Raw genomic sequence first — 23,147 nt, forward strand, 5'->3', positions numbered from 1 at the left:
TGTTGCTATAGTGACCCTGCATCACAACACTCTGTTGCTATAGTGACCCTGCATTACAACACTCTGTTGCTATCGTGACCCTGCATCACAACACTCTGTTGCTATAGTAACCCTGCATCACAACACTCTGTTGTACATATTTAATTGTTTTGTATTTCATTTCATATTTGTTTCATGTAACCAGTCGCAGGTTAACGTCAACCTGACAGAGACAATGTAAAATCAATAACTAAATAGTTTCACAATTAACATGCTTTTTCTTGTTTCAAGTATGTTTTATTATGAAAAGTACAATATATCCTTGTATACTTGTACAACTATGGAGCGTATGTCCATATATAATTATACAATTAGTTATTCAACATAAAAGACGCACAACTAATTATCACATTGGTATTTTAACGGTGTTATTGTAAGAGTTTAAATGTTTAAACAGAGGATACATCTAAAACAGGATAAAACAAGTGCAGTATGTTCTGAGAATGTTACTTTAACGTCAACTCATAACGTCACACTATAACTTCATGGGAGTCTTGTGGAAAGACTGCATGTTGTTTTGGGTGGATTGAGTGACGTCTTCATCAACATTTGCAGAATATTCACAATTATAGGAAGACGCGCATGTGTGTGTGTTTATTTGTCCAGTGTGTGTGTGTGTGTGTGTGTGTGTGTGTGTGTGTGTGTGTGTGTGTGTGTGTGTGTGTGTGTGTGTGTGTGTGTGTGACCAATGTGTGTATCACTGACAGAGGGACACTGACTCGCCATCATCCCAACCACAAACCCTAAACCCTGGATAGAGGGGCTCAGTGAATGTGGAGGTGAATGTGATCAGGTGGGTCAGTGTGTCAGAGGAGGCTCTATAGAAGGACAGAGTGCCGGCTGGCCAGTCCAGATACACTCCTACTCTGTGGGGGCTGGAGGAGGGGACGTCTATAGTAGTGAGATTATTATTGTGACTGGCAGAGAAATGGTTGTCAGAGCAGATCAGACTCCAGGACTTGTCATTCCATCCAAGACAACAGTCATCACCCCTTCCTCTCCTGTTGATTCCTTTATATGTCACTCCTATAACAGCCCAACTCCCACTCCACTCTACCTCCCAGTAACCGCGCCCAGTCAGACCATCTCTACACAGCACCTGTCTACAGCCCTCAAATCTCTCTGGGTGATCAGGATACGGCTGCTCCTCTCTCCTACATGTCACCTTTCTGTTCTCCTCAGACAGAGAGAGGAGTCTGTTTACTGTGTTTGGGTCAAGTGTGAGATCACAGACATCTGATGGATGAAACCAGACACAATATTAGAAATCATCATCATTCACATTAGAATGTTAACTCACTTTTCACTAATTCATTTAATGTAGATGTTTCTAGGTATCAAAAGGAGAAGTTAAGGTGACTTGAGACTTGTTGAATGATCATATGTTATACTGTATGGTAATATAAAACACACCTATTCACATGAATTACACACACACACACACACACACACACACACACACACACACACACATGCATCATGAACACAAACACATAATTCTAATGCAACACAAACACACACACACACTCACCTGTAACAATGCATGAACACACACACACAGACAAACACACACACACACACACACACACACACACACACACAAACACATTTCTTATGTAACATGAACGCGACACACAGACAAAGACACACACAATGTCATATATATATAACTCTTTTTAAACGTTGGTGTCCCTGATTTCTGCTTTTGTAGAACTACAGCTGATATTTAATATGACCAAGTTAGTAATGATGGTGGTCTTTGACTTTGACTTAACTTGAATTAAGACTTATTCTTAGTCATATTCTTCACAGCAGTCAACACTCACATTTTCTAAGCCCAGGTTTCATGGTGTACTCTCCACCATGTTCCACACTGTAGTGATAAGCAGAAGAACCGTCTGTCATTGAGGGATACACCTGAACTCACTCACACACACACACACACACACACACACACACACACACACACACACACACACACACACACACACACACACACACACACACACACACACACACACACACACACACAGACACACACACACACACACACACACACACACACAGTCAGCATATAACTTTGTCCAATTGGTGGTAAATTAACTAGCCTGATAAGTCAAGCATGTCTGATATGAACATTGACATAAACCCTCTACATACTTGAGTTTCTCCAGTCTGCAGTGTGGATCCTCCAGTCCAGCAGAGAGCAGTCTGACTCCTGAGTCTCCTGGGTGATTGTAGCTCAAGTCCAGCTCTCTCAAGTGTGAGGGGTTTGACCTCAGAGCTGAGACCAGAGAAGCACAGCCTTCCTCTGTGACTAGACAGCCTGACAGCCTGACAAAGAGTAAAATCATATTAACACTGCTATCTTTGGTGTTGAAAATAGTGGCAGCATATTTTTTCAACACATTCAGATATATCAGTTTCCTGATACCTGCCATATCTATTCATAAATTAAGGTATCATTATTATATATTATCATAATATTACTTGTCGAGAGAAAAATGGACAGTAAGAATATTTGAGTAGACTGACCAGACCAGTTTAAAAAGCAGTATCAGTCAAAAGACAGACTGTCACGTCCTGACCATAGAAAGCTTTTATTTTCTATAGTAGAGTAGGTCAGGGTGTGACAGGGGGTTTTGTCTAGTATTTGTTTTCTATGTTGTGTGGTTGTAGTTTCTGTTTTTCTATGTTTTTTTGTGATGATCTCCAATTAGAGGCAGCTTGTCATTGTTGTCTCTAATTGGGGATCATATTTAAGTGTTGTTTTTCCCACCTGGGTTTGTGGGAGATTATTTTGAGTTAGTGTATGTTGCACCTCTTCGTCATGGTTTGTTGTTTTTTGTTTAGTAGTTTATTGTATGTTTTGCATAGTTTCACAGTTAAATAAAGATGTGGAACGAGACACACGCTGTGCTTTGGTCCGATTATTCTAACCAACGTGACAGAATCTCCCACCACCAAAGGACCAAGCAGCATGCCCAGGAGGAGCAGGGATCCTGGGCCCGGGAGAAAAGAGAGTGGAGGACATCCTGGACCTGGGAGGAGGTAATGGCAGGGGACAAGACCCTGCCATGGAAGCAGGCAGAGATAGCGAGAGAGGAACGTCAACGATACGAGGAACTAGCAGGGCAACAACGGAAGCCCGAGAGACAGCTCCCTCCCCAAAAAATGTGGGGGGGCACACGGCGAGATCGGCGCAGTCAAGTTGTAGACATGAGCCAACTCCCCGTGCTTACCGTGGGGAGTGTGTGACCAGGCAGGCACCGTGTTATGCGGTGATGCGCACCGTATCTCCAGTGCGCATTCACAGCCCGTGCGCTCGTTGCCGGCTCCTCGTATTTCCCGGGATAAAGTGAGCATTCAGCCAGGACGGGTTGTGCCAGCTCTACGCTCCAGAACTCCAGTGCGCCTCCACAGCCCAGTACGTCCTGTGCCTGCTCCCCGCACTCTCTCTGAAGTGCGTGTCCTCAGTCAGATACGTCCTGTGCCTCCTCCTCGCACTCTCCCTGAGGTGCGTGTCACTAGTCAGGTGCCACCTGTACCGGTCCCACGCATCAGGCCTCCAGGGCGCCTCCCCAGTCTAGTACGTCCTGTGCTTGCTCCTCGCACTTGCCCTGAAGTGCGTGTCTCCAGTCTGGTGCCACCTGTCCCGGCTCCACGCACTAGGCCTCCAGTATGCCTGCCTAGTCCGGCGACAGTCCCCAGTCCAGAGTTTCCGGCGACAGTTCCCAGTCCAGAGCTTCTGGCGACAGTTCCCAGTCCAGAGCTACCGGCGACAGATCCCAGTCCAGAGCTTCCGGCGACAGTTCCCAGTCCAGAGCTTCCGGCGACTTTTCACAGTCCGGAACCTCCAACGACGGTCCACAGTCCAGAACCTCCAACGACGGTCCACAGTCCAGAACCTCCAATGATGGTCAACAGCCCGGAATCTCCAATGACGGTCAACAGCCCAGAGCCTCCAACGACGGTCAACAGCCCGGAGCCTCAAACGACGGTCAACAGCCCGGAACCTCCTGAGACGGCCCACAGTCCGGAACCTCCTGAGACGGCCCACAGTCCGGAACATCCTGAGAGGGCCCACAGTCCGGAACCTCCTGAAAGGGCCCACAGTCCGGAACCTCCTGAGAGGGCGCACAGTCCGGAGTCTCCAGCGACGGACTGCGGTCCGGAATCTCCAGCGACGGACTGCGGTCCGGAGTCTCCAGCGACGGACTGAGGTCCGGAGTCTCCAGCGATGGACTGCGATCCTAGGTCTCCAGCAGCAGTCTGCGGTCTGGGGTCTCCTGCGGCGGTCTGCGGTCCGGGGTCTCCAGCGGCGGTCTGCGGTCCGGGGTCTCCAGCAGCGGTCTGCGGTCCAGAGTCTCCAGCGGGGGTTCCCAGTTCAGATCCTTCAGCGACGATCCACTGTCCGGTGACACAAAAGCGGAGGGATCAGCGGGGGAGCGGGTGCTACGCCCCGAACCGGAGCCGCCTCCTATGCTGGCGGATAAGCAGGATGAGAGGGTTCTTCCTCCCGCACTAGAACCACCTCCGTTGCAGGAGGATCAACGGGATGAGAAGGTTCTTCGTCCTGCACCAGAGCCGCCACCGACATCAGGCACCCACCCTAACCCTCCCTTTTTTTTGTTGTTACAGGTTTTGCGTTCAGTGTCCGCACGTTTGGGGGAGGGGGGGGGGGGGGTACTGTCACGTCCTGACCAAAGAAAGCTTTTATTTTCTATGGTAGAGTACGTCAGGGTGTGACAGGGGGTTTTGTCTAGTATTTATTTTCTATGTTGTGTGTTTCTAGTTTCTGTTTTTCTACGTTTTTTTGGATGATCTCCAATTAGAGGCATCATATTTAAGTGTTGTTTTTCCCACCTGGGTTTGTGGGAGATTATTTTGAGTTAGTGTATGTTGCACCTCTTCGTCACGGTTTGTTGTTTTTGTTTATTAGTTTATTGTATGTCTTGCATAGTTTCACAGTTAAATAAAGATGTGGAACGAGACACACGCTGCACTTTGGTCCGATTATTCTAACCAACGTGACACAGACATTGAGGTATCAGATTTAAATTGTATTGAGAATACAGTCCAAACCATATCTATTTTGACAGTGAAGCTAACATTTTTAATGTGGCTCTACACTCCAGCATTTTAGATTCAGATCAAATGTTTCAAATGAGGTGACAGTATATAAGGTCATCTTTTATTTGAGGGTATTTTCATACATATCTGTTTCACCATTTAGAAATGAAAACACTTTGTGTATCTAGTCCCCCTATTTGAAGAAGTCATAAGAATTCTGACGAATTTACTAAACTCAAAAGTTTAGTATTTGGTTCTAAACTCATTGGTTGCATTTGCAGTTTGTTGTGGTTGTGTTTTGAGTTATGTTTTGCCCAATATTAAAATGGTGGATGATGACTGAAGTAATTTTCTTTCTAAGTGAGTAGATAACATGTATCTAAACACTTCTAAATTAATCCTGATGATGCCATGATTAAGAAAAATCATGAAGAAATCATGAATAATAATGAGTGAGAAAGTTAGAGTCTACAACAAAACATGCTAACCTCTCACCATTAACAATAACAGAGGCTACAACAAAACATACTAACCTCTCACCATTACCAATAACAGAGGCTACAACAAAACATGCTAACCTCTCACCATTACCAATAACAAAGGCTACAACAAAACATGCTAACCTCTCACCATTACCAATAACAGAGGATACAACAAAACATGCTAACCTCTCACCATTACCAATAACAGAGGCTACAACAAAAAATACTAACCTCTCACCATTACCAATAACAGAGGCTACAACAAAACATGCTAACGTCTCACCATTACCAATAACAGAGGCTACAACAAAACATGCTAACCTCTCACCATTACCAATAACAGAGGCTACAACAAAACATGCTAACCTCTCACCATTACCAATAACAGAGGCTACAACAAAACATGCTAACCTCTCACCATTACCAATAACAGAGGCTACAACAAAACATGCTAACCTCTCACCATTACCAATAACAGAGGATACAACAAAACATGCTAACCTCTCACCATTACCAACAACAGAGGATACAACAAAACATGCTAACCTCTCACCATTAACCTCAAATAAAAGATGACATTCTGTACTGTCACCTAATGTGAAACATTCTATCTCAAATCTAAAATGCTGGAGCATAGCACCAAATGAAAAACTGTAAGCTTCACTGTCCAAACACATATGGTGTGGACTATGTGTGTCTGGTAAACACATGTGGATCTGGTGAACAGTTATCACTTGTTGACCAACTACAGGAATACTGACCTCAGAGTCTCCAGTTTACAGTGGGGATTCCCCAGTCCAGCAGAGAGCAGCTTCACTCCTGAATCCTTCAGGTCATTGTTACTCAGGTCCAGCTCTCTCAGGTGTGAGGGGTTTGACCTCAGAGCTGAGACCAGAGAATCACAGCCTTCCTCTGTGACTCCACAGCCTGACAGCCTGACAAAGAGATCATCATGACTTCACAAACACATTGTTAAATTAACACCGGTAGCGTAGAAGGACAAAGGAAAATGCATTTGGTTATTCTCTCAAACAACATATAGATTCATCTTCTGTCTCCTAGAATTGTGTGGTCATTCTGTTATACTAATGTGAAAATCAATGCATTTATTCAATATGTTTTTCAACATAATATTTTAACAACTATAATAAATATTTTTCTCTAAACTGAATATTTCGTCCTAAAGATAAGTTCTTAAACGTCATTTGATGTACTCACAGAGCAGCTCTGGAGGCTTTGACCACTGGCAGCAGCCTCAGAAGACCTTCCTCTTATCTGGAGTATTTCTTCAGGTCAAACACATCCAGTTCCTTTTCTGAAGTCAGCAACACAAAGACCAGAGCTGACCACTGTGCAGGTGACAAGTTGTCTTCTGAAAGACTTCCTGATCTCAGGTAGCTTTGGATCTCCTCCACTAGAGAATGGTCATTCAGTTCATTCAGACAGTGGAACAGATTGATGCACCTCTCTGGAGAGGGATTCTCCCTGATCTTCTCCTTGATGTACTTGACTGTATCTTCATGGCTCTGTGAGCTGCTTCTTGTCTTTGTCAGTAGTCCTCGTAAGTGCTTCTGATTGGACTCCAGTGAGAGGCCCAGAAGGAAGCGGAGGAATAAGTCCAGGTTTCCTGTCTCACTTTGTAAGGCTTTATCCACAGCACTCTTGTAGAAAGTAACTTCAGTAACTTCAGGCTTGTCTCTGAACAGCGAGAAAATGTTCCTGGGCGTTGATTGAGGTTCGGCCATTAGATTCTCATTGTTGTTGATGAATGAGAGGAACACATATACAGCAGCCAGAAACTCCTGAATGCTCAGATGAACAAAGCAGTACACCTTGTCCTGGTACAGCCCACATTCCTCTTTAAAGAGCTGTGTGCACAATCCTGAGTACACTGAGGCTTCATTGACATCAGTGCCAGCCTCTTTCAGGTCTTCTTCATAGAATATCAGATTGCCCTTCAAAAGCTGTTGAAAAGCCAGTTTTCCCAGTGACAGAATGCTCTCTTTATTCCAGTGTGGACCTGTCTCTTCTTTCACAAGATACTTTTCATTCTTCTGTTTGGTATGAAACACCACAAGGTGTGTGTACATCTCAGTCAGAGTCTTGGGCATCTCTTCTCTCATATCTTTCAACATGTGTTCAAGGACTATTGCAGAAATCCAACAGAAGACAGGAATGTGGCACATGATGTGGAGGCTCCTTGATGTTTTTATGTGTGAGATGATTCTGCTGGCCAGGTCCTCATCACTAAATCTCTTCCTGAAGTACTCCTCCTTCTGTGGGTCATTGAACCCTCGTACCTCTGTCACCTGGTCAACACAAACTGAAGGGATCTTATTGGCTGCTGCAGGTCGGGTTGTTATCCAGAAGAGAGCAGAGGGAAGCAGATTTCCCTTGATGAGATTTGTCAGCAGAACATCCACTGAGGTTGACTCTGTGACGTCCCAACAGATCTTGTTCTTCTGGAAGTCTAGGGGCAGTCGGCACTCATCCAGACCATCAAAGATGAACAGAACTTTGTATTTGTCATAGTTAGAGATTCTTGATTGTTTGGTTTCCATTGAGAAGTGATTAAGAAGTTCAATCAAAGTGAGATTTTCACCTTTCATCAAATTCAGCTCCCGGAAAGGGAATGAAAATACAAATTGGACATCCTGATTTGCTTTTCCTTCAGCCCAGTCCAGAGTGAACTTCTGCACAGAGACTGTTTTTCCAATGCCAGCGACTCCCTTTGTCAGAACAGTTCTGATACGGTTGTCTTGTCCTGTTAAGGGTTTGAAGACGTCGTTACATTTGATTGCAGTCTCTGGTCTTGCTTGTTTCCTGGTTGTTGTCTCAATCTGTCTCAGCTCATGTTCATTATTGACCTCTCCTGTCTCTGTGATGTAGAGCTCTGTGTAGATCTTATTGAGAAGTGTTGGGTTTCCTTGTTTAGCGATCCCCTCAAATACACATTGAAACTTCTTCTTTAGATTAGATTTGAGTTCACGTTGGCAAATCACAGCAAGCTCATCTGAATCTAGAAATAACACAGAGGATATTAATATTACGTCTATTTTAATGCCTACAGTACTGAAGGAATGTTATAAAGTGTTAAATTAAAATAATTCATTCTCTTAACTAACTGTATAAATGTGTAAATGTTTTCATAATGCATTACAGACTGGTGTGACTGATTATATTATTATTGGTATTATTGATGGTATTATTGATGTTGTCTCTCTCGCTCTCTATAAATCAGCACAACACATCCCTGCTGCTACATGATGAGGTCACTAGGTGTTGTGTTAAGGCTGCTACAATATCATTGAGTTACACAGCTACTTTAGCTGTACTTTAGCTACAGATTTTAAATGTTATAAAACAGCATTCAACATGAGGCAGACAGATCTTACATTTCTCCAGTGTGTCAGCAAGCTCCTTCTGGTTCATTTTCCTCAGGATGTGCAGTGTGATCTTCAGAGCCCCCTCTCTGGCACTGCTCTCCTGCTTCTCATCTTCAGCATCCACCACTTCCTTATCCTGCTTCTGACTCTCAAAGCCTTCTGGGAGTTCTGGACTAAGAATCCTCTTGAACATCTTCAGCTCGTTCTTCACAAATGTCATAATTTTCTCTTCAAGCATCTGAAATTAATCAAGTAAATAAGTTAAGCAAGAGATGAAATGCTTTCTCATTAACACATTAATGAATGATTGACAGGTCAACTTTACTTGAGGTAAACAAAAACAAATGTACATAACAGGACCACATACACTGAATATGGAGTCCAGGTCTGTTTGATGACTCTGGGAAGACTGACCACTGAGAATCTCTGACTCTGATCTCTCCTGTTGGTGTCTGTGGACAAAACATTTGATTACATGTCCTCATCCAGGGAGTACACACACACACACACACACACACACACACACACACACACACACACACACACACACACACACACACACACACACACACACACACACACACACACACACACACACACACACACACACACACACACACAGGGAGGGAATGTTGTGTTTGTTTAATATTGTTTTAGGACTATGAAAATGGACGATTTCGTCCCACCTAGCCCAGAGAGGTTAATCTGGTTACTACTCCTGCCCAGTAACTAGAATATGCATATAATTATTGGCTTTGGATAGAAAACACCCTAAAGTTTCTAAAACTGTTTGAATGATGTCTGTGAGTATAACAGAACTCATATGGCAGGCCAAAACCTGAGAAGATTCCATGCAGGAAGTGGCCTGTCTGACAAGTTGTTGTTCATCTTGGCTCTTTTTATTGAAGACCGAGGATCTTTGCTATAACGTGACACTTCCTACGGCTCCCATAGGCTCTCAGAGCCCGGGAAAAAGCGTAATGATATCGAGGCAGCCTCTGGCTGAAACACATTATCGCGTTTGGCAAGTGGCCGATCAGAGTACTATGGGCTTAGGCGCGTGCCCGAGTCGACCCCATGCTTTATTTTCTTTCGTCTGTTTACCTAAACGCAGATTCCCGGTCGGAATATTATCGCTTTTTTACGAGAAAAATGGCATAAAAATTGATTTTAAACAGCGGTTGACATGCTTCGAAGTACGGTAATGGAATATTTAGAATTTTTTTGTCACGAAATGCGCCATGCTCGTCACCTTCTTTACCCTTTCGGATAGTGTCTTGAACGCACGAACAAAACGCCGCTATTTGGATATAATAATGGATTATTTGGGACCAAACCAACATTTGTTATTGAAGTAGAAGTCCTGGGAGTGCATTCTGACGAAGAACAGCAAAGGTAATAACATTTTTCTTATAGTAAATCTGACTTTGGTGAGTGCTAAACTTGCTTGGTGTCTGAATAGCTAGCCCTGTGATGCCGGGCTATCTACTGAGAATATTACAAAATGTGCTTTCACCGAAAAGCTATTTTAAAATCGGACATATCGAGTGCATAGAGGAGTTCTGTATCTATAATTCTTAAAATAATTGTTATGTTTTTTGTGAACGTTTATCGTGAGTAATTTAGTAAATTCACCGGCAGTGTTCGGTGGGAATGCTAGTCACATGCTAATGTAAAAAGCTGGTTTTTGATATAAATATGAACTCGATTGAACAAAACATGCATGTATTTTATAACATAATGTCCTAGGTGTGTCATCTGATGAAGATCATCAAAGGTTAGTGCTGCATTTAGCTGTCTTCTGGGTTTTTGTGACATTATATGCTAGCTTGAAAAATGGGTGTCTGATTATTTCTGGCTTGGTACTCTGCTGACATAATCTAATGTTTTGCTTTCGCTGTAAAGCCTTTTTGAAATCGGACAGTGTGGTTAGATAAAGGAGAGTCTTGTCTTTAAAATGCTGTGAAATAGTCATATGTTTGAAAAATGGAAGTTTTTGTATTTTTGAGGAGTTTGTATTTCGCGCCACTCTATACCATCGCCCATCATTGGATATTGGAGCAGGTGTTCCGCTAGCAGAACGTCTAGATGTAAGAGGTTAAAATGGTGTAAAATAGTCAAGTTTTTGCATTTTTGAGGTATTTGAATAACGCGCCACGGGATTACACTGGCTGTTGAGTAGGTGGGACGCAAGCGTCCCACCTAGCCCATAGAGGTTAATAAGTGAGGAATTACACATTATTCAGTACTACTACAGTTGCTACATAATTCCAATAGATGGCAGACCACAAATGACTTTTCAGAAGATTAATTTAGTTTTCTTCCTTGATACACCACCACTCCCCCTCACAGGAAAACTCCTGTGTGGCTTCTTTCTGTCCCTTTCCACACTGCTAACGCAAGAGGAAGGACTGAAAAAGCATTTAACAGATTACTGTATAGTAATATAATTATGATTCATTTTTATTATTACCTGTTTTGATACTCATGTATTGAAATTCTACATCATTACTATAACAATTATCAATAAGCCTGAACATTAATTCAGTCACCTCTGGTTGAAAAAAAACATATTTTCTAGTACATTCACTGTCAAATTCATCAACCAGCATCGACCCGCTCTGCCTTCTCGGGCAACTATTTCATGTCAATCATATTGCTGCTTGTAGCCTATAACTGATGCTTTGTGGTCTTATGCTGCCATCTATTGGAAATATTTAGCAATTAAAAGTAATTTATTCACTTACAGATATTGGTGAGGCAGCTGAGAATTGAAAAAAATGGAATGTGTCCAGCCCACTTGAGGAGCCCCGAAAATAATATTCAAAAGTTTGGTCCTTGGACACAGGGGTTAAACACTAAAGTTACCGGCCGCGGAGATTCCCCGAGGGCATAAGGCGAGGGTAATTGGAGGAGGGTGTGTCTTTTCTGTGTTTTAAACGCAGCCATGGTTAGAAACAGCATGAGATCAAACGAAGCTTCGGATGTCATTGATCATGTTGTAATGTTACTTCTAAACTATCCATGGCTGTGTTTCAAACACTTAAAGACACCCTCTCCCCTCAGCTCTCAAATTAAGTGGACACTTCTGATGGCGTCTCTAAATTCCATCGTTATCGGGGTAACCAGGCACCACAGTGACTTACAATACAGTTGGCGTATTGGAGTGTATTTTAGCTTGATTTTCCCTAACAATTTTATTTTAATGATTTTTATAATCCACATTTCCTATTGCTGCAGGATTATTTTTCTGCTGTGAGAAACAGGGTCAAATTAAGATATGGCATCTGTAAGTGCATTTATCTTAAGATAGCTAAGTGAGACAACCACATATCACAGTCAAATATACACGATATGAACATCCCGTTCCAGCTAAACATTGGATATATAGTGTTGTGCAAAAAAACACAAATATATGTATTACAAATCTGAGATCAGTAATATTGGTTGTACCCATAAGCAATATTTTCTGAGTAAAAAACCAATGTGAAAAAATTGTGGATATAGAATTTTGGAAATAAACTTAATAATTCTTAAACAAAACTGTAATCTCACCTCTTAGCTTTGATGTCATGTTCCCCAAAGAGACTTGTTTTAGAGGCAGGGCCCCCCTCCTCTTTCTCCCCAGAGAGACTCATTTTAGAGCACTGACCCCTAAACATAGATCCAGCATGTTGGTTGTGGTTAACACAGTGACCCCTAAACAGAGATCCAACATGTTGGTTGTGGTTAACACAGTGACAACTAAACAGAGATCCAGCATGTTGGTTGTGGTCAACACAGTGACAACTAAACAGAGATCCAACATGTTGGTTGTGGTTAACACAGTGACAACTAAACAGAGATCCAGCATGTTGGTTGTGGTTAACACAGTGACAACTAAACAGAGATCCAGCATGTTGGTTGTGGTTAACACAGTGACAACTAAATAGAGATCCAACATGTTGGTTGTGGTTAACACAGTGACAACTAAACAGAGATCCAGCATGTTGGTTGTGGTTAACACAGTGACAACTAAACAGAGATCCAGCATGTTGGTTGTGGTCAACACAGTGACAACTAATTCATGATTGTCAATTGTTATCATTTAATCATTATCTCTTTGATAAATAAAACATTTACTAACAAACATATCTAAACAGTCAGGTGATTTAATGCATCACATGAACATGTAGCTGTGACATTTCATCTCCATGGTAACTGTCAATAATAATAATAAGTCACTGTTTGTTAAGGTAGTTATAGACAGTACAGCAACAATAACAATAATAATAATAATAATAATAATAATAACCACAATAATAATAATAATAATAAGTCACTGTTTGTTAAGGTAGTTATAGACAGTACAGCAATAATAATAATAATAATAATAAGTCACTGTTTGTTAAGGTAGTTATAGACAGTACAGCAATAATAACAACAATAATAATAATAATAATAATAATAATAATAATAAGTCACTGTTTGTTAAGGTAGTTATAGACAGTACAGCAATAATAATAATAATAATAATAATAATAATAATAATAATAATAATATTAATAATAATAATAATAATAAGTCACTGTTTGTTAAGGTAGTTATAGACAGTGCAGCAACAATAATAATAATAATAATAATAATAATAATAATAAAAACAATAATAATAATAATAAGTCACTGTTTGTTAAGGTAGTTTTAGACAGTACAGCAACAACAATAATAATAATAATAATAATAATAATAAGTCACTGTTTGTTAAGGTAGTTATAGACAGTACAGCAACACAATGCCTTGACTCACACTTATTTGTATTAATCAAAAGTAGGCTATTTATTATCTTTCAATCTGTTCCTTTCTAAACATATCTGAGAATGTAGACAAAAGGGCTAAAATGGATATGATTGATCTGAGGGGGAAATTGATCTGATCCACAAGGTTTTGTAGAGGTTATATTATGCAAAGTAGGCTAGGTTATAATGTATAGTAGCGGTGTCATGATTGTCGTAGGATGAAGGAGCGGACCAAAGCGCAGCGTGTGTATCGTTCCACATTTCTTCTTTAATAAACAGTGAAACTATGCAATACATACAAACTAACTGAATGAACAAAAACAACAAACCGTGACGAAGCGTTACAACATACACTTATTCAAAATCAATCTCCCACAAACCCAGGTGGGAAAAACACCTACTTAAGTATGATCTCCAATTAGAGACAATGATGACCAGCTGCCTCTAATTGGAGATCATCCCAAACAAAGCCCAACATAGAAATACAAAACTAGAACATAACAACATAGAAAATCTAAACTAGAAAACCCGCCCCTGTCACGCCCTGACCTACTCTACCATAGAAAATAACAGCTTCCTATGGTCAGGACGTGACAAGCGGTTTGTTAGTGAAAAGTAGGCTAGGTTATAATGTATAATAACAGTTTGTTGGTGATATGTAGATGTTATACTATGTAAAGTAGGCTAGGTTATAATGTATAATCCTGTCTAAACCTGTTCAGATCAGTTCACATAATGTTACAGTCCTACCAGTAGCAGGACAGAGAATGTACTGTATATAGCCTACATATCATAGATGACCAGCCTAAACCTGTTCAGATCAATTCACATAACGTTATAGTCCTACCAGTAGCAGGACAGAAAATGTACTGTATATAACCTACATATCATAGATGACCAGCCTAAACCTGTTCTGGTCAGTTCACATAATGTTATAATCCTACCAGTAGCAGGACAGAGCATGTACACTATATATACAAAAGTATGTGGACACCCCTTCAAATTATTTGATTCGGCTTATTCAGCCACACCCCTGGCTGACAGGTGTATAAAATCGAGAAGACAGCCATGCAATCTCCATAGACAAACATTGGCAGTAGAATGACCCGTACTGAAGAGCTCAGTGACTTTCAACGTGGCACCATCATAGGATGTCACCTTTCCAACAAGTGAGTTTGTCAAATTCCTGCTGTAAGTGCTGTTATTGTGAAGTGGAAACATCTAGGAGCAACAACGGCTCAACCGTGAAGTGGTAGGCCACACAAGTTCACAGAATGGGCCCGCCGAGTGAGGAAGCGCTGTCCTCAGTTGCGAACTGCAACGTCAGCAAAATAACTGTTCGTCGGGAGCTTCATGAAATTAGTTTCCATGGCCGAGCAGCCACACATAAGATCACAGTGCGCAATGCCAAGCATTGGCTTGAGTGGTGTAAAGCTCGTCGCCATTGGACTCTGGAGCAGTGGAAACGTGTTCTTTGGAGTTATGAATCACGCTTTACCATCTGGCAGTCCGACGGACGAATCTGGGTTTGGTGGATGCCAGGAGAACACTACTAAAGTTTGGTGGAGGAGGAATAATGGTCTGGGCTGTTTTTCATGGTTCGGGCTAGGCCCGCTAGTTCATGTGAAGAGAAATCTTTTAACGCTACAACATATAAATTAAAGCTATGCATTCTGGACGATTCTGTGCTTCCGTCTTTGTGGCAACAGTTGTCCCCGTGCACAAAGCGAGGTCCATACAGAAATGGCTTGTCGAGATCGGTGTGGAAGAACTTGACTGGCCTGCACAGAGCCCTGACATCAACCCCATCGAACACATTTGGGATGAATTGGAACACCGACTGCGAGCCAGGCCTAATCACCCAACATCAGTGCCCGACCTCCCTAATGCTCTTGTGGCTGAATGGAAGAAAGTCCCTGCAGCAATGTTCCAACATCTAGTGGAAAGCCTTCCCAGAAGAGTGGAGGCTGTTATAGCAGCAAAGTGGGGACCAACTCCATATGAATGTCTATGATTTTGGAATGAGATGTTCGACTAGCAGGTGTCCACATACTTTTGGTTATGTAGTGTATATAGCCTAATCTAAATCAAATCAAATGTTATTGGTCACAATGTCTGAGCGGCACAGACTAAGATACAGTAGAATAGTATAGAATACAGTATATACATATGAGATGAGTAATACATAGACTAAGGTACAGTAGAATAGTATAGAATACAGTATATACATATGAGATGAGTAATACATAGACTAAGATACAGTAGAATACAGTATATTCATATGAGATATGAGTAATGCAATATATTTATAGCCTAGGCCAGATACTTTTCACAAAATTTCCAACAGAGACCATCAGGTTGGTCGGCATGATCAGTGATCATACTGTAGCTCAAACCTACTGTGAATGTTGAATGTCTGACGACGACCTAACTTTATAATAGTTCGTAGCCAACCTACCAGAATCTGCCCGTCTTTCCTTCAAATCAACACATTTATCCATCTTCTAATGCAGTGGTGTAAAGTACTTCAGTAAAAATACTTTAAAGTACTACATAAGTCGTTTTTGGGTTATCTGTCCTTTACTTTACTATCTATATTTTTAACAACTTTTACTTTTAATTCACTACATTCAAAAAGAAAATTAAGTACTTTTTACTGCATACATTTTACCTGACACCCAAAAGTACTCGTTACATTTTGAATGCTTAGCAGGACAGAAAATGGTCCAATTCACAAACTTATCAAGAGAACATCACTGGTCATCTCAACTTCCTCTTATCTGGCGGACTCACTAAACACAAATGCTTTGTTTTTAAATGATGTCTGAGTGTTGGAGTGTGAACCTGGCTATCCGTAAATTAAAATAACAAGAAAATTGTGCCGTCTGGTTTGCTTAATAAAAGGAATTGAAATTATTACTACTTTACTTTTACTTTTGATGCTTAAGTATATTTTAGCAATTCAATTTACTTTTGATACTTATTTATATTTAAAACCAAATATTTTAGACTTTTACTGAAGTAGTATTTTACTGGGTGACTTTCACTTTTAATTGAGTCATTTTCTATTAAGGTATCTTTACTTTTATTCCAGTATGAGAATTGAGTACTTTTTTCACCACTGTTCTAATGTTCTAGAGACATATGAGCCACAGTTTCAACAGACATTTTGTAACTGCGTAGGCTACACAGTTACTTTCAATTTCATATCAGGAAATAAAGTCATGGTCACTGGGTGAATTCGTTTTGCATTGCCCGGCTCCCCGGGTGAGTAGAGTTTGCGCGTTTTAGACTATTCCATTGGTCCTTAAATAAATGTCCACTCACCTGTAGCACCGGGCCATGCAAAACGAACTTCCCACTGTCGCAGGGCACTGAGACACGGAGTTCTAAACCCAGACGCGTTTCTTCAAGACATCTCTCTTACATTATTTTAGATAAACATATAATTTACTCAAAACCAAGTTCAGCTGTGTTTTTTTCCTCCAAAATGTGAGTCACTGTAGGACTTTAATAATTGTAAACAGGCCTACAAACCCAAAAGGTTTTAATTTGAGAATATTCATTTATATGGCTCAAATATTAAACTGTCTTAACATATTTGATGATTAGTTGAATCAGGTGTGTAAGTGTTGGTAAGAACAAAAGCATGAGAAACCCTGAGATAAACATAAAACCATATAATGTAAAAGCTCCTCCACCATCTTTACCAGACGTTTTACTGATAACATGTAGACCTACTGATTAGTTTCCACTTTGAACACTTTATCTGTCAGCAACTCAGCTCAAGTAGCAGTTCTACTAACTAGTAATATCTCATTACAGATATTCATTATCTTACTCTGTCCTTTAGAATAAATTATTGTTCAGAAATACTTACTTTATTTTTTAGTTCTCTCCATATAGTGTTTTCTGCTCTGTCGTCTCAAAATGGATCCTGAACAAAAGAACAATTTTACTTTCTGTTTCAATCAGCCGTCTCCCCACCCTGATAATAAAGTGTTTTATTGGTATCTTCCACTAGATGGCAGTAAACACCTGCTGTAACTAGACTTTACAACTATGTGTTCGGTTTCATACAGGCAGTGTCCAAGAGGAAGAGTGCTGATCTAGGATCAGGTCCCCCCTCTCCATGTAATCTGATTCATTATGAACAAGGATCAGGTCCCCTCCTCTCCATGTAATCTGATTCATTATGATCTAGGATCAAGTCCCTCCTCTCCATGTAATCTGATTCATTATGAACTAGGATCAGGTCCCCCCTCTCCATGTAATCTGATTCATTATGATCTAGGATCAGGTCCCCCCTCTCCATGTAATCTGATTCATTATGAACTAGGATCAGGTCCCCCCTCTCCATGTAATCTGATTCATTATGAACTAGGATCAGGTCCCCCCTCTCCATGTAATCTGATTCATTATGATCTAGGATCAGGTCTACCTCTCCATGTAAACTGATTCATTATGATCTAGGATCAGGTCCCCCCTCTCCATGTAATATGATTCATTATGATCTAGGATCAGGTCCTCCTCTCCATGTAATCTGATTCATTGTGATCTAGGATCAGCTCCCCCTCTCCATGTAATCTGATTCATTATGATCTAGGATCAGGTCCCTCCTCTCCATGTAATCTGATTCATTATGATCTAGGATCAGGTCCCCCCTCTCCATGTAATGTGATTCATTATGATCTAGGATCAGGTCCTCCTCTCCATGTAATCTGATTCATTATGATCTAGGATCAGGTCCCCCCTCTCTATGTAATCTGATTCATTATGATCTAGGATCAGGTCCCTCCTCTCCATGTAATCTGATTCATTTTGATCTAAAAGGCTAAACTGATCCTAGATCAGCTCTCCTACTCTTTATCAATACTGTCACAGGTGACACCTCAAGATGATTTAGAAGTTATAATCTATAAGAATCAACTAGTATCATTCATTGAACTGCTTTGCCATGAACAGATCTTTGAGGTCTTAACTTAAAGGTTCTATATTGACCTTATGGTCATTTTAATGGGGTTGAACATCGGTCCCATCAGATTGTGTAAAGGATTTTATGAGTTCAGAAAAATACTGACTTGGAAGCATCTCTCTGACCTCACCCTGCTGAAACACACTCAAGTAAAGACCACATTGCTACAGTTATATGCTTGTCTGTTTCTACCCACTTTTACAGCCAATGTATGGACGGGTATCCATAATCTGGGCTGATAGTCAGGAACACTTGGGTCCATCTGCATCTCAGTGCTTGAGGTGTCACTACAGACACCCTGGTTTGAATCCAGGCTGTATCACAACCGGCTGTGATTGGGAGTCCCATAGGTTCGTGCGCAATTGGCCCAGTGTTGTCCGGGTTTGGCCAGTGTAGGCCATCATTGTAAATAAGAATGTGTTCTTAACTGACTTGCCTAGTTAAATAAAGGTTCAATGTAAAAATAAAATATAAAGCCATTATCCTGATGACGCTTGTGGAAGGGTGGGTAGGCTCTGGACACGGAGCTAACTGGAGCTCTGGACACGGAGCTAACTGGAGCTCTGGACACGGAGCAAACTGGAGCTCTGGACACGGAGCTAATTGGAGCTCAGCAGCATCATCACTGTTGGACTTGTGGAAGGGTGGGTAGACTCTGGACACGGAGCTAACTGGAGCTCAGCAGCATCATCACTGTTGGTCTTGTGGAAGGGTGGGTAGACTCTGCACAGAGCTAACTGGAGCTCGGCAGCATCATCACTGTTGGGCTTGTGGAAGGGTGGGTAGACTCTGGACACGGAGCTAACTGGAGCTCGGCAGCATCATCACTGTTGGTCTTGCTGGCAGCCTTGCTGGTTTGATGATGCTGCTCATCACTCTCCTTTGGCTTTGATTGGCTACTTTTTGACCATTGTCTGAAGAAGCCTATTGTGGTGAAATGTCATGAGCACATTTTTTAAATGTACTTTTAATCTTTTCAGAAACTTTGAAATGAACCACATGGATTCTAATTGTGGACTCAGCTAAAACTAGACAAATACACATTTTTGTTGTCTTTTTTGGGACCAACTAAATTGATACCAACAGCGGAGAATTCCCAGCAAGAGCATGGGGCTACAACTGTAAAGAGGAGAACAGGGGGAGTATTCCCCTTGGAGAACCCAGAGTGCAACACTGAAGAAACACATATTGGAGAATAACAACAATCTCAATCTGAAGCTCTAAAGAAAAAAGAGGAATAGTGTAAATCAGGAACACCATTCTTCCTCCTGTCCACCTATTGTCCCTGTATGAATCAGGAACACCATTCTTCCTCCTACCCCACCTACTGCCCCTGTATGAATATTAGTTGGCATCTAATTGAAGAACAGACTGCTTTATAGATCCCAGCCTAAACAAACAATTGTTTGGGCCTTACTTTGAGCACTTGCACTGGGCCTCCATTGAGTCTCCATGTGTCAAGCAGTACAGAGAAACACCCACTAGATGACAGCAGAGGCCTGCTCTTGGATCTACCCTGTCTAACCACCAGTTTTGTGACCTTGTTCCATCAATATGTCCATACTACTTCACAACCCATTTCAGGTCTTGACCAGCAATGTCCCATTGGGCTCAAGCAAGCCGAGAGTGAGGTTCTAGAAAGAGGACTGACTTTCATACCAACTCCTAAACAGGTGGACTGACTTTCATACCAACTCCTAAACAGGTGGACTGACTTTCATACCAACTCCTAAACAGGTGGACTGACTTTCATACCAACTCCTAAACAGGTGGACTGACTTTCATACCAACTCCTAAACAGGTGGACTGACTTTCATACCAACTCCTAAACAGGTGGACTGACTTTCATACCAACTCCTAAACAGGTGGACTGACTGTCATTCTAACTCCTAAACCGGTGGACTGACTTTCATACCAACTCCTAAACAGGTGAACTGACTTTCATACCAACTCCTAAACAGGTGGACTGACTGTCATTCTAACTCCTAAACCGGTGGACTGACTTTCAGACCAACTCCTAAACAGGTGGACTGACTTTCATACCAACTCCTAAACAGGTGGACTGACTTTCATACCAACTCCTAAACAGGTGGACTGACTTTCATATCAACTCCTAAACAGGTGGACTGACTTTCATACTAACTTCTAAACAGGTGGACTGACTTTCAGACCAACTCCTAAACAGGTGGACTGACTTTCATACCAACTCCTAAACAGGTGGACTGACTTTCATACCAACTCCTAAACAGGTGGACTGACTTTCATACCAACTCCTAAACAGGTGAACTGACTTTCATACCAACTCCTAAACAGGTGAACTGACTTTCATACCAACTCCTAAACAGGTGGACTGACTTTCATACTAACTCCTAAACAGGTGGACTGACTTTCAGACCAACTCCTAAACAGGTGGACTGACTTTCATACCAACTCCTAAACAGGTGGACTGACTTTCATACCAACTCCTAAACAGGTGGACTGCCTTTCATATCAACTCCTAAACAGGTGGACTGACTTTCAGACCAACTCCTAAACAGGTGGACTGACTTTCATACCAACTCCTAAACAGGCAGACTGACTTTCATACTAACTCCTAAACAGGTGGACTGACTTTCATACCTTCTCCTAAACAGGCGGACTGACTTTCATACCAACTCCTAAACAGGCGGACTGACTTTCATACCAACTCCTAAACAGGCGGACTGACTTTTATACCAACTCCTAAACAGGCGGACTGACTTTCATACCAACTCCTAAACAGGCGGACTGACTTTCATACCAACTCCTAAACAGGTGGACTGACTTTCATACCAACTCCTAAACAGGTGGACTGGGAGGAGCTCCGGAGGGATCTACACGTCTATCATAGAAGATTGAAGTTATCAGATTATTTTGAATATGAAACAGATTTTCCTCAGATACTATTTCCAAACCCCTCACATTGGGAACCTCAGTTGGAGTCAGAAACTATACAGACTCTTATACGTAGGGATGTGGCTTCCTTTTCACAATTCAGAACCAGACCTGTTAATCAGCTTAACCTTATAAATGTTCTAGAAATGTAGTGATTAAACCAGCAGATAAGGGGGCTCAGATTGTTGTAATGAATAAAGTCAATATCTTCTTGAAGCCAATAGACAAAAGGATCATGTTAAACACTATGTTCCATTGTCCCACTCAACACCAGAAAACACAAAGATTAATCCAGGAGATAAACTGTATGAGGATAAGTACATTACAGATAAACAGATGGTCTATCTTTTTGGGCCAGATTCTCCAAGGCCTAGACAGTTTTACTTACTGCCTAAAATACATATCTCCTGAGACGTTGGCGGTTCCCTGCGGCTAACCAATAGGAAGTGATTGTGTCTCAGAGACATGGGCGGTTCTCTGCATCAGACCAATAGTAAGGGATAGTGTATCAGAATCTTACTGTATTGCTGAATATATAGACTTTTATATTAACCCTCTATCCCAGAAACACCTAGCTATGTTCAGGATACTGATGAATGAAGGGTTAATTACTATTGTATTACTCTTTTTATTAACTTAGCTACTGACTTGTTCTATTGTTGTTGCATTGTCAAGAGGTTAACCTGCAAGGAAGCATTTCAGTACATAATACTTGTATTGTACTTTATATTATTATAGATATTTTAGGGTTGCCATGGATTTCAAGCAGGCAATGCCATCAGGTCCAAACCCAAAACAAGGAGATTGTAGGAGACAGGCGTGTTGGGGGTTTCCTGCCAGCATGACCACCCGCTTCACTTCCTGAACATGAAAAAGGGTGAAAGGTGGGATGCAGTAACAAGGAGTGTTTTTCAGTTTCTTTTTCAGTATTTTATTTCAGTGTTGATTAATTTAGTTAATTTAGTAAATTGTATTTAGTTATTTAGTGCAGATAATGATGTACTTCTTCTGTAGTTTGTCAAATGCAGTCAACCTGCTGAGAGATGAAGGAGGGGATGAGAGGCCAGAACATCAACCTCATCTTCATGGAGGACATTGATGCCAGATGCAGTGAACCTGCTGAGAGATGAAGGAGGGGATGAGAGGCCAGAACATCAACCTCATCTTCATGGAGGACATTAATGCCAGATGCAGTGAACCTGCTGAGAGATGAAGGAGGGGATGAGAGGCCAGAACATCAGTCTCATCTTCATGGAGGACATTGATGCCAGATGCAGTGAACCTGCTGAGAGATGAAGGAGGGGATGAGAGGCCAGAACATCAACCTCATCTTCATGGAGGACATTGATGCCAGATGCAGTGAACCTGCTGAGAGATGAAGGAGGGGATGAGAGGCCAGAACATCAACCTCATCTTCACGGAGAACATTGATGCCAGATGCAGCCACATGTGCAAGTAATTAACCTTTTTAATTCAAGATCTCATTGACTTTCACATTTGAAAA

At 41.5% G+C, this 23,147-nt stretch overlaps 2 protein-coding genes across 5 annotated transcripts in view; one reads left to right on the forward strand and one right to left on the reverse strand.

Moving 5' to 3' along the window:
* The window catches only part of LOC123733359 (NACHT, LRR and PYD domains-containing protein 3-like), a 440,446-nt gene that overhangs the window by 380,355 nt on the left and 36,944 nt on the right, over nt 1-23,147 (forward strand). The window lies entirely within an intron of this gene.
* On the reverse strand, nt 656-17,712 carry LOC145876909 (NLR family CARD domain-containing protein 3-like). Of its 4 annotated transcripts, none has more exons than XM_082972289.1 (9): nt 17,636-17,712; nt 12,536-12,634; nt 9,348-9,432; nt 8,990-9,218; nt 6,813-8,613; nt 6,356-6,529; nt 2,200-2,373; nt 1,866-1,956; nt 656-1,275 (listed from the first exon to the last, which is right to left on the reverse strand). In XM_082972289.1, the coding sequence occupies exons 2-5, from the start codon at nt 12,616-12,618 to the stop codon at nt 6,866-6,868; spliced, it is 2,145 nt and encodes a 714-aa protein (XP_082828415.1). In that variant the 5' UTR covers nt 12,619-12,634; nt 17,636-17,712; the 3' UTR covers nt 656-1,275; nt 1,866-1,956; nt 2,200-2,373; nt 6,356-6,529; nt 6,813-6,865. The 4 variants fall into 4 exon arrangements, with proteins under 4 accessions (XP_082828415.1, XP_082828414.1, XP_082828413.1 ...); XM_082972288.1 differs by having other exon boundaries at nt 6,813-8,607; nt 12,536-12,679; XM_082972287.1 differs by having other exon boundaries at nt 1,866-1,912; nt 12,536-12,679.

This window comes from Salmo salar, unplaced genomic scaffold (assembly GCF_965601325.2).
Source record: "Salmo salar unplaced genomic scaffold, fSalSal1 ptg000619l, whole genome shotgun sequence".
Classification (NCBI taxonomy): Eukaryota; Metazoa; Chordata; class Actinopteri; order Salmoniformes; family Salmonidae; genus Salmo; species Salmo salar.